The following is a 13,951-nucleotide window of genomic DNA, read 5'->3' as shown; positions in this document are numbered from 1 at the left end:
CCAAGATGGTGAAACCCCGTCTCTACTAAAAATACAAAAATTACAGCGCATCTGTAACCCCAGCTACTCGAGAGGCTGAGGCAGGAGAATCACTTGAACCTGGTGGGCAGAGGCTGCAGTGAGCTAAGATCACGCCACTGCACTCCAGCCTGGGCAACAGAGCGAGACTCTGTCTCAAGAAAACAAAACAAAAAATGTGTTTAAATGTTTTCATTTAAAATCTTTTGACATCATTTTATGTCTTGATAGGATTAAATCGGAAGATTTTATACTCACTGATTGACTCTGCTGATGGGCAGTTCTCCATTAACGAATTATCTGGAATTATTCAGTTAGAAAAACCTTTGGACAGAGAACTCCAGGCAGTGTACACCCTCTCTTTGAAAGCTGTGGATCAAGGCTTGCCAAGGAGGCTGACCGCCACTGGTACTGTGGTTGTATCAGTTCTTGACATAAATGACAACCCCCCTGTGTTTGAGTACCGTGAATATGGAGCCACCGTGTCCGAGGACATTCTTGTTGGAACTGAAGTTCTTCAAGTGTATGCAGCGAGTCGGGATATTGAAGCAAATGCCGAAATTACCTACTCAATAATAGGTGGAAACGAACATGGGAAATTCAGCATAGATTCTAAAACAGGTAACCAACCATGTATCTGAGAGGAAACCCTTCATTCCCCCAAAAGGACTAGATTTGCTTACCGTATTGCCTTACATTAAGTGACCCTGTGTTGTCAGTAGATGTTCTAAAAAGGTAAATCAAGTTTTCTTTTAGTTGTTTACAGTGGGATTGAATGTTGTTTGGAAGACTTCAGATTATAGTTCTACCTAATACATTTTGGGCGTGTTCATTAGAAAATACAAGCAAATTAACTTAGAAAATCAGAGCATCGCGTTCTCTTAGTTTAGTTGAGATGTAAGGTATAGCAAGTTAGTAAAGATAAGAATGGGGGTTAGTTGAGGTCCTTATGTAATCAAACTCATGGAAGGTAACTTCCCAAGTGAAACAGTAATTCCAGTCTTTTTTATTTTAGTTTCTGTAGTACACTTCTGATAATATATTAAGTTGACTTCATTATCATGCTAGTTATCTATAGCAGTTGGAGTACTTCGAATGACACTTAGGGAAAGACTGCCAACAAGCTCAAAAGGCGTAAGAACTGCTGACTCCTGCTGCGTGAAGGTTTCATCGTCTTGCTAACCTGTGGTCGAAAGTACTCCTAAGTCTTACAATATTGTAAAAAGTTGCTCCATTCAAATTGTATTTATAATATAATAAAATTATTTTTAGGGCTCTTTAGGACTAGAGTGATGTGAAAGGAAAAATGTTAAAGGAATTGTTAAAAAAGGGATTTTTGAAAACGATAGGTTGTAAATAAAGGGTTTTCTAGAAGTTAAAAGAATATAAATCTCTAGTTTAAAAATATGAGAAGGAAAATATTTTAAAAAGATGAGACAGAAAATGAAACGAAAAGACAATAGAATTTTTATGTTTTTATTTTATTAAACTAGAGTGAAGTCGAGTGAGCTATGGTGTGGAAGGGATGATACAATAATCATGTTTATAATAAACAGGGATGTAGGTAGTGTTGACTGAGAAAGCAATCTAAATATCATGAAGATCATGAAAATTAAGAGAAAGATCCAGGGATGGGCAGATTCATAGTTTTTCATTGTTGAATTAAGAAAATAGGAAACATACATAAATGGTAAGTAAACTTTTGAAGTGAAAACTAGATGTACTCAAAAGCGTTCATCTGTTTCAGTCATAGAAAACGTGATGGCATTACAAAATGCTGGAAGTAATTTTGGTTTCTATTCAGGGGCCGTATTTATCATCGAGAATCTGGATTATGAAAGCTCTCATGAATATTACCTAACAATAGAGGCCACTGATGGAGGCACGCCTTCGTTGAGTGACGTTGCCACTGTGAACATTAATGTAACAGATGTCAACGATAACACCCCTGTGTTCAGCCAAGACACCTACACAGCAGTGATCAGTGAAGATGCCGTTCTTGAGCAGTCTGTCATTACGGTGTGTATTTTCCCCCATTACAGTGGAAACTGTGTATCTTCTGGACCTTTGCAAAAGCTTTTAGTAAAATCAATCTGTTTTTTGTAGTGACCTTTGTAAATATTTTGAAGATTTGAAAGTGTCCTTTGTTAGGCCAACCAATTGCTGACTTCGTTGTGAATAATTGTGTTAAAACAGCTAAGCTATTAATATCACAAATGTTGTTTAATAGGTTTAGGCCTCTTCCTTAGCTGTCTCCTAAACAGGAGTGTGGTGTGTTCTAGGTTCTGGCCGACGATGCTGACGGACCCTCAAACAGCCACATCCACTACTCAATTATAGATGGTAACCAGGGAGGACCATTCACCATTGACCCTGGCCGGGGAGAAGTCAAAGTGACCAAACTTCTCGACCGAGAAACAGTAAGTGGAAAAGTTTGATTTACATTGTTTACAAATTACCACCTCAATACCTAGAAATGCCTTGTGCGCCTGTCTGCTGGGCGTGGTGTGAGCAGGACCCACCGCCTCGAGAACTGACGGCAAGACGTAAACACTCGAAAAGCAATTGCACTATGGAAATCTCAGTGTGAGAAATGTGTTCCATGCTGGGATGAAGTTTGGATAATAAAGCTTTGTATTCAGGAAGAAATTACTGTTGGTTCCAGAGTTCTGAGACACTTGAGAAAGCTAGAAGCTGGGTTTTAAATAATACCAGAGATCTGGAAAATCAGAGGTTGAGAGAAGGGAGTTTCCAGTGAGGAATTGCATGGACACAGGCATGCAGACAGAAGCCAAGAAAGTTATTTAGGGGACTTCACCCAGTTGTATTGGAATAATCATACAAAGAAAGTAGAGTGAGATAAAATAGGAAGGTATTTTACACGCAGGTTATTGGCCACATAGAAAACCAGGACCGGAGGTTTGGACCTGATGCCACAGGCACTAGGGTATGAGCATTTGTGAGCTGAGGAAGGTCGGTTGCTCCTCTCTATCTGCAGGTTCTGCATTTGTGAAGTCAACCCACCGTGGATCGAAAAGTATTAGAGAAGAAAAACTGCCAGGTGTGGTGGCCTCCTCCAATAGTCTCAGCTACGTGGGAGGCATAGGTGGGAGAATTCATTGAGCCCAGGAGTTTAAGACCAGCCTGGGCAACATAGTGAGACCCTGCCTCCAGAAAAAGAAAGAAAAACAATAAAAAATACCAATACAACAACAACAGAAAATACAACCTCCACCCCCAGTGTAACAACCATTTACATTGCATTGATATTGTATTAGGTACTATAATCTAGAGATGACTTAAAGTGTGGGAGGATGTGTATAGGTTATGTGCAAATACTGTACACTATTTTATATCAGGGACTTGAGCATCTGTGAATTTCAGTGTCTACGAATACCAAATGAAGAAACGACTTGCAAAGGAAAAATTAGAATCCACAAAGCTTAAATATGGGCCCATGTAGAAAGCATTGGTGTCAGAGGCAGCCTGATTTTTTGGTCTTACTTTGACTGGGTAGTACCATTAAAGAAAAGTTACGAGGTATAAACATGTAAGGGATGGGAGAGGCTAATGAATGTGGCTTTCGATACGCTGGTTTTTATGGGGAAATAGCATATTCAGGCAGAATTACTCAGCCAGTATTTGGAGATTTTAGTCAGATTTCGAGACTGGAAAGCCCTAAATGTAGATAGGTACTTGGCCTTGGAGATGTTGATAGAAGTGACATGAGGGATTGAGATAAATATGAACAAATGAGGAGAGGCAGCAAGGCTGAACATCTACCCACCCACTTATCCAGTATCCATCCACCCATTTATCCAGTCATCCATCCATTCATCCACCCATTTATCCAGTCATCCATCCATTCATCCATCCAGTTATCCATCCACCCATGCATCTCCCCACTCATCTACCCACCCATTCACCTACCCATCCATCCACCCACCCATCTGTAGTTATCCATCCCTCCACCCACTGACCTAACCACCCACCCATCTATCTAGTTACCTATTCACTCACCCATCTACACATCTCTTCACTTACCCATCTATCCAGTCATATGTCCATCCACCCACCACCCATCTATCCGGTTATCCATCCATCCACCCACCCACCCATCCATCTGGTTATCCATCTATGTAGTTACCCATCTACTCACCCACCCACCCATGTATCCACTTACCCATTCGTTCACCCATCTATACAGTTATTCATTCACCCATTTATCCACCCCCCATCTATTCAGTTACCCATCCACCCAACACCCATCTGTCCATCCATCCATCCATCCGTCCATCCATCCGTCCATCCATCCATCCATTCATCCATTCACTCATCTGTGCAGACTTACGTCCAGGAAGGGAAGCTGAGCAGGAACTACCTCAGGGAGGTAGGCCTGTGAAGGAGAACCAAAAAAAGCCTTCGATTGGGAATGAGAAGGACACTGGTGATGATAAAGAATGAAATTTCAGAAGAATAATGGGTATATCTAAGATTAAAGGAATTTGGGGGGAGATAGTGATGACATATCTCATTAAAGTCTCAATTCTTTAATTTCTCTTTTGATGTGTGAATGTTGAGAAGGGACTTTCTAAGGATTTGGGAAGCATGCTTAGGATTGCCCCCACTGCGGGGCAGAATAAATTTAGTATCTTTGACTGAAGAACCCAGATCCTTTAATATGCTTCTGTCCCTTGTGAGATACCAAAGGAGCCAGCCTGTGGTGGTTCCCAAGCTAGTGTGCCAGCAGAATTCTTTGTTGTTGGAGCGTCTTGCAGGACCAGCGTTCTGTGGAACATGCTCTGGGATCTAGTCAGCTTTCCGGCTTCTCCCACAACTCATTCTAGAAGACAGAGCTTTGTAGAGAACTGCCCTGAAAAAGAAGCTGTCTCACTTGACTTTATTTCTTTTGTAGGAGGTCATGGCGAGCTAATCCTGAGGGATTTAGACAGCTGAGTATAATCCGAGTGTGAAATTGAGGGGGAGGGTGATCTGGAGTGTCCTGAGGCGCTGGAAGTGAGTCAGCGCTGCGGTGCGGGAGGCAGCTCCTGTCTGTCTGCTTCCACGGAGAGCAGACTTGGGCCCTAAGGAAGGCTGCTGCCATGTGACCAAAGCCGCAGCGTTTGAGATAGGTTCACTTTTTGTCCTAATCATTTGTATTACCTTTACGTCTTAATTTCTGTTAATAGAACTGCAAGATAAAACACTTTTGCAAAACAAGTACATTTTTGAGAGGCATCAGAGAATCTAATCGTTATCGGTAGTTCTTGCTGTTGGGAAATGGGTGTTACTTGCAGTGCACTCCTGATTAGAGCTCTGTCAGCTTCGTGAAAATGAACGTGCATTCTGCCTTTTCCCTGAAAAGATTTCAGGTTACACGCTCACGGTTCAAGCTTCTGATAATGGCAGTCCACCCAGAGTCAACACGACGACTGTGAACATCGATGTGTCTGATGTCAATGACAATGCGCCCGTCTTCTCCAGGGGAAACTACAGCGTCATCATCCAGGTGGGCTTCGAGTGCCAAGGGGGTCATGGGGTTCTTTGAAATGAGCTTTTCCATTGGCCTCTGTTGCTTTTCTTTCTTATCCAAAGGTTTCTTTTTAGAAAAATGGGAAATGCAGAATTCAAGAAGTCTCTATCAATATTAAAAGATGAGCATTTTAAAGATAAAGCCAAGCTTTTATCTCTTTTCTTTCTGTGCTTTGATTTTTGAGATATTCTCATCGTTCTAGGATTCTTATTGTTTAATCAGACCTGCTGTCGCTGGTGCTCTTCTCTGCCCTCTCCTCTCCCTCTTGACCTTCCTCTTCCCTCCTGCTCTTCTTCCAGTCCCCAATCCCACCTTCCCGCCCCATCTACTCACTTTCTTCACCCTGCTCTTCTTCCTCCCTACTCCTCCTCCCTCCACCTCTTCTCCATTCTTCCTCCTTCTCTTCCTTCTCTCCACTCCCTCCTCCCTCCACCTCTTCTCCATTCCTTCTCCTCCTCTTCCTTCTCCCCACTCCCCCCTCCCTCCACCTCTTCTCCATTCCTCCTCCTCCTCTTCTTCTCCCCACTCCCCCCTCCCTCCACCTCTTCTCCATTCCTCCTCCTCCTCTTCCTTCTCCCCACTCCCCCCTCCCTCCACCTCTTCTCCATTCCTCCTCCTTCTCTTCCTTCTTCCCACTCCCCCCTCCCTCCACCTCTTCTCCATTCCTCCTCCTTCTCTTCCTTCTCCCCACTCTTCTCCCCACTCCTCCTCTTGTCTCCACCTCTTCTCCACTCCTCCTCCCCATTCTACCTCTTCCCCACTCCACCTGCTCCCCCACCTCCTCCCTACTCCACTTCCTCCTCATTTCACTGTCTCCACTCTTTCTCCTCCTCTGTCCACCTCGTCACCACTCCTCCTCATCATCCCTCCTCCTCACTACTACTCCTCCTCCCCCTCCCCCTCCTCCTCCCCCTCCTCACTTTTCCTCCTCTTGTCAACCTCTTTTCTTTCTCCTCCCCACTCTTCCTCTTCCTTCCTCTCTTCCTCTTTTTTTCCGAGATGGAGTTACACTCTTCTTGCTCAGGCTAGAGTGTAATAGCACGATCTCAGCTCACTGCAACCTCCACTCCCAGGTTCAAATGATTCTACTGCCTCAGCCACCCAAGTAGCTGGGATTACAGGCGCCCACCACCACACCCAGCTAATTTTTGTATTTTTAGTAGAGATGGGATTTCACCATATTGGCCAGACTGGTGTTGAGCCCATGACCTCAGATGATCCACCCGCCTTGGCCTCCCAGTGCCAGGATTACAGGCAGTGAGCCACCGCGCCTGGCCTCCTCTCTTCCTCCTTCCTCCAGTCCTCTTCCTCTCCTGCACTCCTACTCCTCTCTGCTCTTCCTCCTGTCCCCCACTCCTCCTCGTTTCTGCCTCCCCTCCTCCCTCCTCCTCCTCACATATCCTTTCTTACCACGTTTCCTTCCTCGGCCTCCTTTTTCTTCCCTTTTTGCTACACCCCTTCTCCTGTCCCTCCTCCTCACTACCACACTCCCTTTGCCACCTCTCTCCTCTTCTTTTCCGATAGAGCAATAAGGCTTTGTTTTGTATGTATTTTATATTATAGAAAACTCGTGTGTCCGTCCCACATAGATTTGGCTGTGTTCCAGGATTTTGGTTTAATTTTGTTTCTAATCTTGTGCAGGAAAATAAGCCAGTGGGCTTCAGCGTACTGCAGCTGGTGGTGACAGATGAGGATTCTTCCCATAACGGTCCACCCTTCGTCTTTACCATTGTAACTGGAAATGATGATAAGGCGTTTGAAGTTAACCAGCAAGGGGTCCTCCTGACTGCATCTGCCATCAAGAGGAAGGAGAAAGATCATTTCTTACTGCAGGTTAAGGTGTGAATGGCTTTCTTTTGGTTTGGTTGTGGATTCATAGTAAGAGCTGCTTGGCACGGTTACCCTTTTCTGTTTGAACAGCTTACATTTCATAGAAAAACAAACATTCATAGAATTGCTGTCCTTGTTTTTTGCCATACCTTCCATTTTTATCCCACTGCGCTTTAAAGGAGCTCGTTGTTTATTTTTTTCGTAGTCATTGACAGAGCTAGGTTTTCGTGTGAATTAGTGAAGTGCTATAAATAAATCTATCCTTTTCCTTGATACGTTTCTTGTGTGGAGAAATGGATATCTACCAGTTAGTAATTTTTTGGGAACTTGAGTAATATAAATTTTTTTATTAAGTTATCAACAGTGCCATAGACGAAGGTGGTTTTATTTTTCTTTTCTTGTAGGTGGCAGATAATGGAAAACCTCGGTTGTCATCTCTGACATACATTGACATTAGGGTCATTGAGGAGAGCATCTATCCCCCTGCGATTTTGCCCCTAGAGATTTTCATCACCGCTTCTGGAGAGGAATACTCAGGTGGCGTCATTGGGAAGATCCACGCCACAGACCAGGACGTGTATGATACTCTAACCTACAGTCTTGATCCTCAGATGGACAACCTGTTCTCTGTTTCCAGCACAGGGGGCAAGCTGATAGCACACAAAAAGCTGGACATAGGGCAGTACCTTCTCAATGTCAGCGTAACAGATGGGAAGTTCACGACGGTGGCTGACATCACAGTGCACATCAGACAAGTCACACAGGAGATGTTGAACCACACCATCGCTATCCGCTTTGCCAATCTCACTCCGGAAGAATTTGTGGGTGACTACTGGCGCAACTTCCAGCGAGCTTTACGGAACATCCTGGGTGTGAGGAGGAATGACATACACGTTGTTAGTTTGCAGCCCTCTGAACCTCACCCACATCTGGATGTCTTACTTTTTGTAGAGAAATCAGGTAGTGCTCAGATTTCAACAAAACAACTTCTGCACAAGATTAATTCTTCCGTGACTGATATTGAGGACATCATTGGAGTTCGGATACTAGATGTGTTCCAGAAACTCTGCGCAGGACTGGACTGTCCCTGGAAGTTCTGCGATGAAAAGGTGTCTGTGGATGAAAGTGTGATGTCAACACACAGCACAGCCAGACTGAGCTTTGTGACTCCCCGCCACCACAGGGCAGCGGTGTGTCTCTGCAAAGGTAGCGCCCATGAGTGTGTGAAAGTCGGGGTCACAGATTGTTTCAGACGGCCTTGGAAGCCTTTGATGTTACACATGCAAGGCCATGTTCTTGAAATGTCTGTTAATTATCGTTTCCCTTCCTCCCCTCTTGTCTTTGAATGAAGAGGGAAGATGCCCACCTGTCCACCATGGCTGTGAAGACCATCCGTGCCCTGAGGGATCCGAGTGTGTGTCTGATCCCCAGGAGGAGAAACACACCTGTGTCTGTCCCGGCGGCAGGTTTGCTCAGTGCCCAGGTGAGAGTTGAGTGGTTGGGCATACTTTTCTTTTTAAAAATCAGTTTCATTGTTTCTTATAATTTTCTTCTTTATTGGACTCTAAACATACTGCAAAGTATGTTTATTGTAACAAGACAGATGTGGAGATGAATGAAGAATGACAGTAGTCAGTTTTGCTTCCTCTTATTACAGCACAGCCCTTGGTTCATATTTGGTGTTCCTCCTCCTGGGTCTTCAGTGATTATGTAAACATGTATAGCTAACAGCACAGCGCCGTATGTAGCAGTTTGATTTTTCTAGAAACTCAAGAGTGATCCTATCTCACGCAGTTCTCTCCCTCTTGCCTTTTCCCTCCACTTAGCAGTGTGGTAAAGAGCAGCTTTCATGTTGTTCCAAGCCAGTACCTATACACCTGATTCTTTTGGATAGCTGGATAATGTTTTCTAGCGTAACTGTACTTATTCAACGTGGTTCTTATGTCTAAAGATTCAAGTTGTTCTGTTTCTTTCAGATAAAGAGATTACGTGTATCTTTACATACTCATGCATTCATTTCTATACAGTGTATACATTATAAAACTAGAACTTGACGTCAAAGATCAGTGACATTTTAAATTTTTTGATATCACTATATTAGTTTTCCAGAAAGTCATATTAATTTTTATTTCTTCCAGTTATGTATGAAGGTTACACTCTCCATTCTCTTGACATCATTGAACATTTTTTATTATAAAACGAATTCCCCACCATCTATTTCATGGGTGTGAAATGATATCTAATTATTATTTTAATTTGCATTTCTCTGGCTGCTTTGAAAGTTTTCATCTCATTTGTTCATTTTCTATCAGTATTGCCTCTGCTGTGGCCTACCTGTTCATGTTGTTTGATGGTCTGGGTTATTTGTTTCTTAGTATCAATGTGTAGAGTTATTTGTGTATTAGGAGTATTAACATTCACAGTGTTGCAGTTTCCTCTGTCTTGATATCCTTTATATTTATATTTTTTGATTTGTTAAGTGTGTCTCGTCATTTTGAAATTTATTGTCATTTAGTCAGTTCTACATAATTTTATATAACAGTTGCCATCTCTGGAGATTGATGACATTTTCGTCGTCTTTGGGGAATGGGGATTGTTTGATTTTGCTTGAAAAGGTTTCTTAAATCACCTTGAGGCCATATATAACTATTTTCTGAAATTTTCTTATAATTTTATACTGAACATTTTTATATTTAATCTTTCATTATAATTCATTTCTGTGTGATGCAGTAGTCAAATTTATTCTTTCCAAACGGAGAGCCAGTCATGCTGTGCTTTTCGTTAAGCAAATAGACATTTTCCCACAGAATTGGATATTAAAATGTTATAATCTTAAATAAAACCCTAAATCAGTCTCAAGGGGTGCAGGGAGTCATACTTTAAAGAATATGCTTCAACTTGGTTCTGGTTTATTTTTTCCTCTTTGCAATTCACAGGTAGTTCATCTATGACACTGACTGGAAACAGCTATGTGAAATACCGTCTGACGGAAAATGAAAACAAATTAGAGATGAAACTGACCATGAGGCTCAGAACGTATTCCATGCATGCGGTTGTCATGTACGCGCGAGGAACCGACTATAGCATCTTGGAGGTATGTTTCTCCAGTGTCACGTCTCAGTGGAAGACTTTCAAACCATACGTTTCATTTTATGTTCAGATTGTTAATTTGCACAGATAATAAAGTAAATGAAATGGTTGAATTCCACATTTAAACAGTTCATTGATGCCTGTCCAAGTTTTAGACTTTGTGGGATGAAGAGCTCTTTTTGCTCTGCCATGACGTAGAGATTTAGGTCCGTGGCTACATTCAAACTCTAGGCGATACTACATTTTAATGGTGGTGGCTCATGCCTGTAATCCCAGCACTTTGGGAGGCTGAGATGGGTGGATCACTTGAGGTCAGGAGTTTGAGACCAGCCTGGCCAACATGCCGAAACCCGCTCTCTACTAAAAATACAAAAGATTAGCCACATGTGGTGGCGGATGCCTGTAATTCCAGCTACTCGGGAGGCCGAGGCACAAGAATCGCTTGAACAGGGGAGGCAGAGGTTGCAGTGAGTTGAGATCACACCACTGCACTCCAGCCTGGGCGACAAGAGCGAAACTCTGTCTCAAAAAAAAAAAAAAAAAAAAGTGACAGTTTATAGAGACATCCCACATGTGTTTCCAGTGATACATATCTTGCCCACCTTTTCTAAAAACATAATTCAGTTTTGACTTTCGCTGTTACCTAATGCTGTATGTGTTCGGTTAATAGTTAATTATTTGCTTCCGTGATGCTTTGTGGATGTGCATTATGACTTGATATTCCTAAAAGACGCATTTTAATGATTTGTACAGTGGACAAATGAATCTGTGCTCTGTAGTACTTAAATGCAAGGCCTTATCCTTCTACCCTCACTCCCAGTCCGTCTCCTATGGATTTGTGATGAAGCACTCGCATTGAAGGGTCTCTGAGAGTAATGTGAACAGTCGTTGTTTTTATCCTAGATTCATAATGGAAGGCTGCAGTACAAGTTCGACTGTGGCAGTGGCCCTGGCATCGTCTCTGTCCAGAGCATTCAGGTCAATGATGGGCAGTGGCACGCAGTGTCCTTGGAAGTGAATGGAAACTATGCTCGCTTGGTTCTAGACCAAGTTCACACTGCATCGGGCACAGCCCCAGGGACTCTGAAAACCTTGAACCTGGATAACTACGTGTTTTTTGGTGGCCACATCCGTCAGCAGGGAACACGGCATGGAAGAAGTCCTCAAGTTGCTAATGGTTTCAGGGGTTGTATGGATTCCATTTATTTGAATGGGCAGGAGCTGCCCTTAAACAGCAAACCCAGAAGCTATGCCCACGTGGAAGAGTCGGTGGGCGTGTCTCCAGGGTGCTTCCTGACGGCTACGGAAGACTGCGCCAGCAGCCCTTGCCAGAATGGAGGCATTTGCAGTCCGTCACCCGCTGGAGGTAGGCTCCGGAAGGTCACCATCTGTAAACCATACACATGTGTGCATTTCAGGGGAAGCCCCCCAGGTATTATGTATGCATTTCAGGGGAAGCCCCCCAGGTATTGTTTTTGTTTTTTTCTCTTTTGATTCAGAGAATATTGTCAGACACTGCAGGCAGTGTCCCTCGTACGGGAGCAGAGCTGGGTTTGGTGCTCTTCTGGTGCCCGGGCTGCAGGTACTGCCCCCCCGACTGCTGCACGCCTGCAGTGCCGTCCCAGCGCCCGAGCAGGAGGCACCCCAGTGACTCAGAACCCTTCTTTAACTCCATAGTCATCGACCCAGGGGAATTTAGAATTCGTACTACTTACCCCTTCTTTGTTCTTTGTATCACCTTTTATCTAATGGCTCAGCGTAGAGGACCTGCTAGATTCTTGCTGGCAACAATAGTTGGGAATATGATTTTCTAGAAGGCCCTGAATCCCTCTGGAAGTGTTGTCGTATCTGTCTGTCTTGAAGCCCTGGCGTGGTGGGGTACTCTGGGTCTTTTGCACCCTGGACTCCTGCTAGGCCCCCTTACCAATAATAGGGTATAGTTAGGAAAATGACAGTTGTCATGCCAAGTAGAGCTTGGTAGAATGAATAGAGCAAAAACAATGCTGTAATTAAGTGGGATTTCCAAAGCTTTGGTTTTCTCCTGTTCTCTCGGGAAGTGTATTTGCATGCCGTGTGCATAGAGCGGGCCAGGCCATCCCCACAGAAACGCTCTGGTTTATACTGTGCTTGTATTAGTTACACGTCCAAACCCGGTTAGCAAGGAGGCTGTCCTCATTTTGTCACTTAGGGATGAGGCTGAGAGAGGTGTTTTCCTGGCGTGCACTCCCGTGGTCCCGAAGCAGGAGTAGAGGAGTGTGGCAGCCATGCCCTGGTTCCTGCAGGCCCTGGCCCGGGGCACCACAGTTCTTCGTCCTGAGAAAAACTCACAGCCACGCCAGCTTTGGAGGGGCGGGGAAGCGCTGTGCTGCAGTGTGCCCCAAGGCAGGCAGGTGGAAGATCTGCCACACCACCTGTCACAGACTTGACAAAGTAGAGTCGACTTTCTTCCTACTGCTTTGAACAGATACGATGATCTCCTTTCTTCAATCTTTACATGTTTGAGAGGCTGAGGCAGGAGGATCGCTTGAGACTAGGAGTGAGGCAGTTAGCCTGGGCAATATAGGGAGACCCCATCTCTACAGAAACTTAAAAAATTAGCCAGGCATGGTGGCACGCCTCTGTAGTCCCAGCTACTCAGGAGGCTGAGGTGGGAGGATTCCTGAGCCCAGGAGTTTGAGGCTGCAGTGAGCTGAGATTGAGCCACTGCACTCCAGCCTGGGTAGCAGAGCCAAGACCCTGTCTCAAAAATAAAAATATTGAAAGGTAATTTATAGTCTTTGAAGTGCTTTTCACATTCATTATTTTCTCATTTAATGCTTCAATGCTTGTGAATTGCAAATAACTTGAGATGTGAAGTGGTGCTGTCTATGTACATGGTCACTCAAGTAAAGAACTGTATTTTCCTCCTCTGGATGTTTGACCTAATGATCTTAATGCCAATTGTGATGAACTAAAGCTAACAGTTCTCTCTTCAATTCTGTGTGTTTCGGTTTACCAGCAGCTGAAGGCTTGTCGACTTAGCCGACTTTTTTCCCAGAGAGAGTGAGAATTTTACGAGCTTTTACGGACCTCGGAGAACTAAATCTTAAAGATAAAAAGCAATATAATTAAGACCAGGTTTCTGAGTCATTGAGTGATAAGACTTTTTTGTTCCTTTTTGCCAATTTAGGTTATTACTGCAAATGCAGCGCCTTATACATAGGGACGTACTGCGAGATAAGCGTCAATCCGTGTTCCTCCAACCCGTGCCTCTACGGGGGCACATGTGTTGTCGACAACGGAGGCTTCGTTTGCCAGTGTAGAGGGTTATATACTGGTCAGAGGTATGTGTGTTTTCCTTAACTTCCATAATTAATTGTAGTATACAATTCTTTTTAAACATATAATGGTGCATGTAAAAAGTCTCCACGTTGGTCTGCTAGTGTTTTCTGTGTTGCTTTCGTTTTGCTGTATGTATTTGCAATCGGATCTTGAGGTTTA

The 13,951-nt window shown here is 43.8% G+C and overlaps 1 protein-coding gene across 4 annotated transcripts in view; it reads left to right on the top strand.

Moving 5' to 3' along the window:
- FAT1 (FAT atypical cadherin 1) overlaps positions 1-13,951 on the top strand; it is a 143,608-nt gene that overhangs the window by 119,349 nt on the left and 10,308 nt on the right. For all 4 annotated transcript variants that reach the window (XM_073017791.1, XM_008000505.3, XM_008000507.3 and 1 more), the window contains exons 14-23: positions 250-639; positions 1,823-2,037; positions 2,301-2,438; positions 5,384-5,527; positions 7,193-7,390; positions 7,786-8,587; positions 8,733-8,864; positions 10,318-10,475; positions 11,375-11,837; positions 13,641-13,794. In XM_073017791.1, the coding sequence (XP_072873892.1) occupies positions 250-639; positions 1,823-2,037; positions 2,301-2,438; positions 5,384-5,527; positions 7,193-7,390; positions 7,786-8,587; positions 8,733-8,864; positions 10,318-10,475; positions 11,375-11,837; positions 13,641-13,794 (2,794 nt within the window). The remainder of the gene's footprint in view (positions 1-249; positions 640-1,822; positions 2,038-2,300; positions 2,439-5,383; positions 5,528-7,192; positions 7,391-7,785; positions 8,588-8,732; positions 8,865-10,317; positions 10,476-11,374; positions 11,838-13,640; positions 13,795-13,951) is intronic.

The sequence above is a fragment of the Chlorocebus sabaeus genome, chromosome 7 (assembly GCF_047675955.1).
Source record: "Chlorocebus sabaeus isolate Y175 chromosome 7, mChlSab1.0.hap1, whole genome shotgun sequence".
In the NCBI taxonomy this organism is placed as follows: domain Eukaryota; kingdom Metazoa; phylum Chordata; class Mammalia; order Primates; family Cercopithecidae; genus Chlorocebus; species Chlorocebus sabaeus.
The sequence above is the reverse complement of the archived record's forward strand: the minus strand, read 5'-3'. Positions and strand labels throughout refer to the sequence as shown.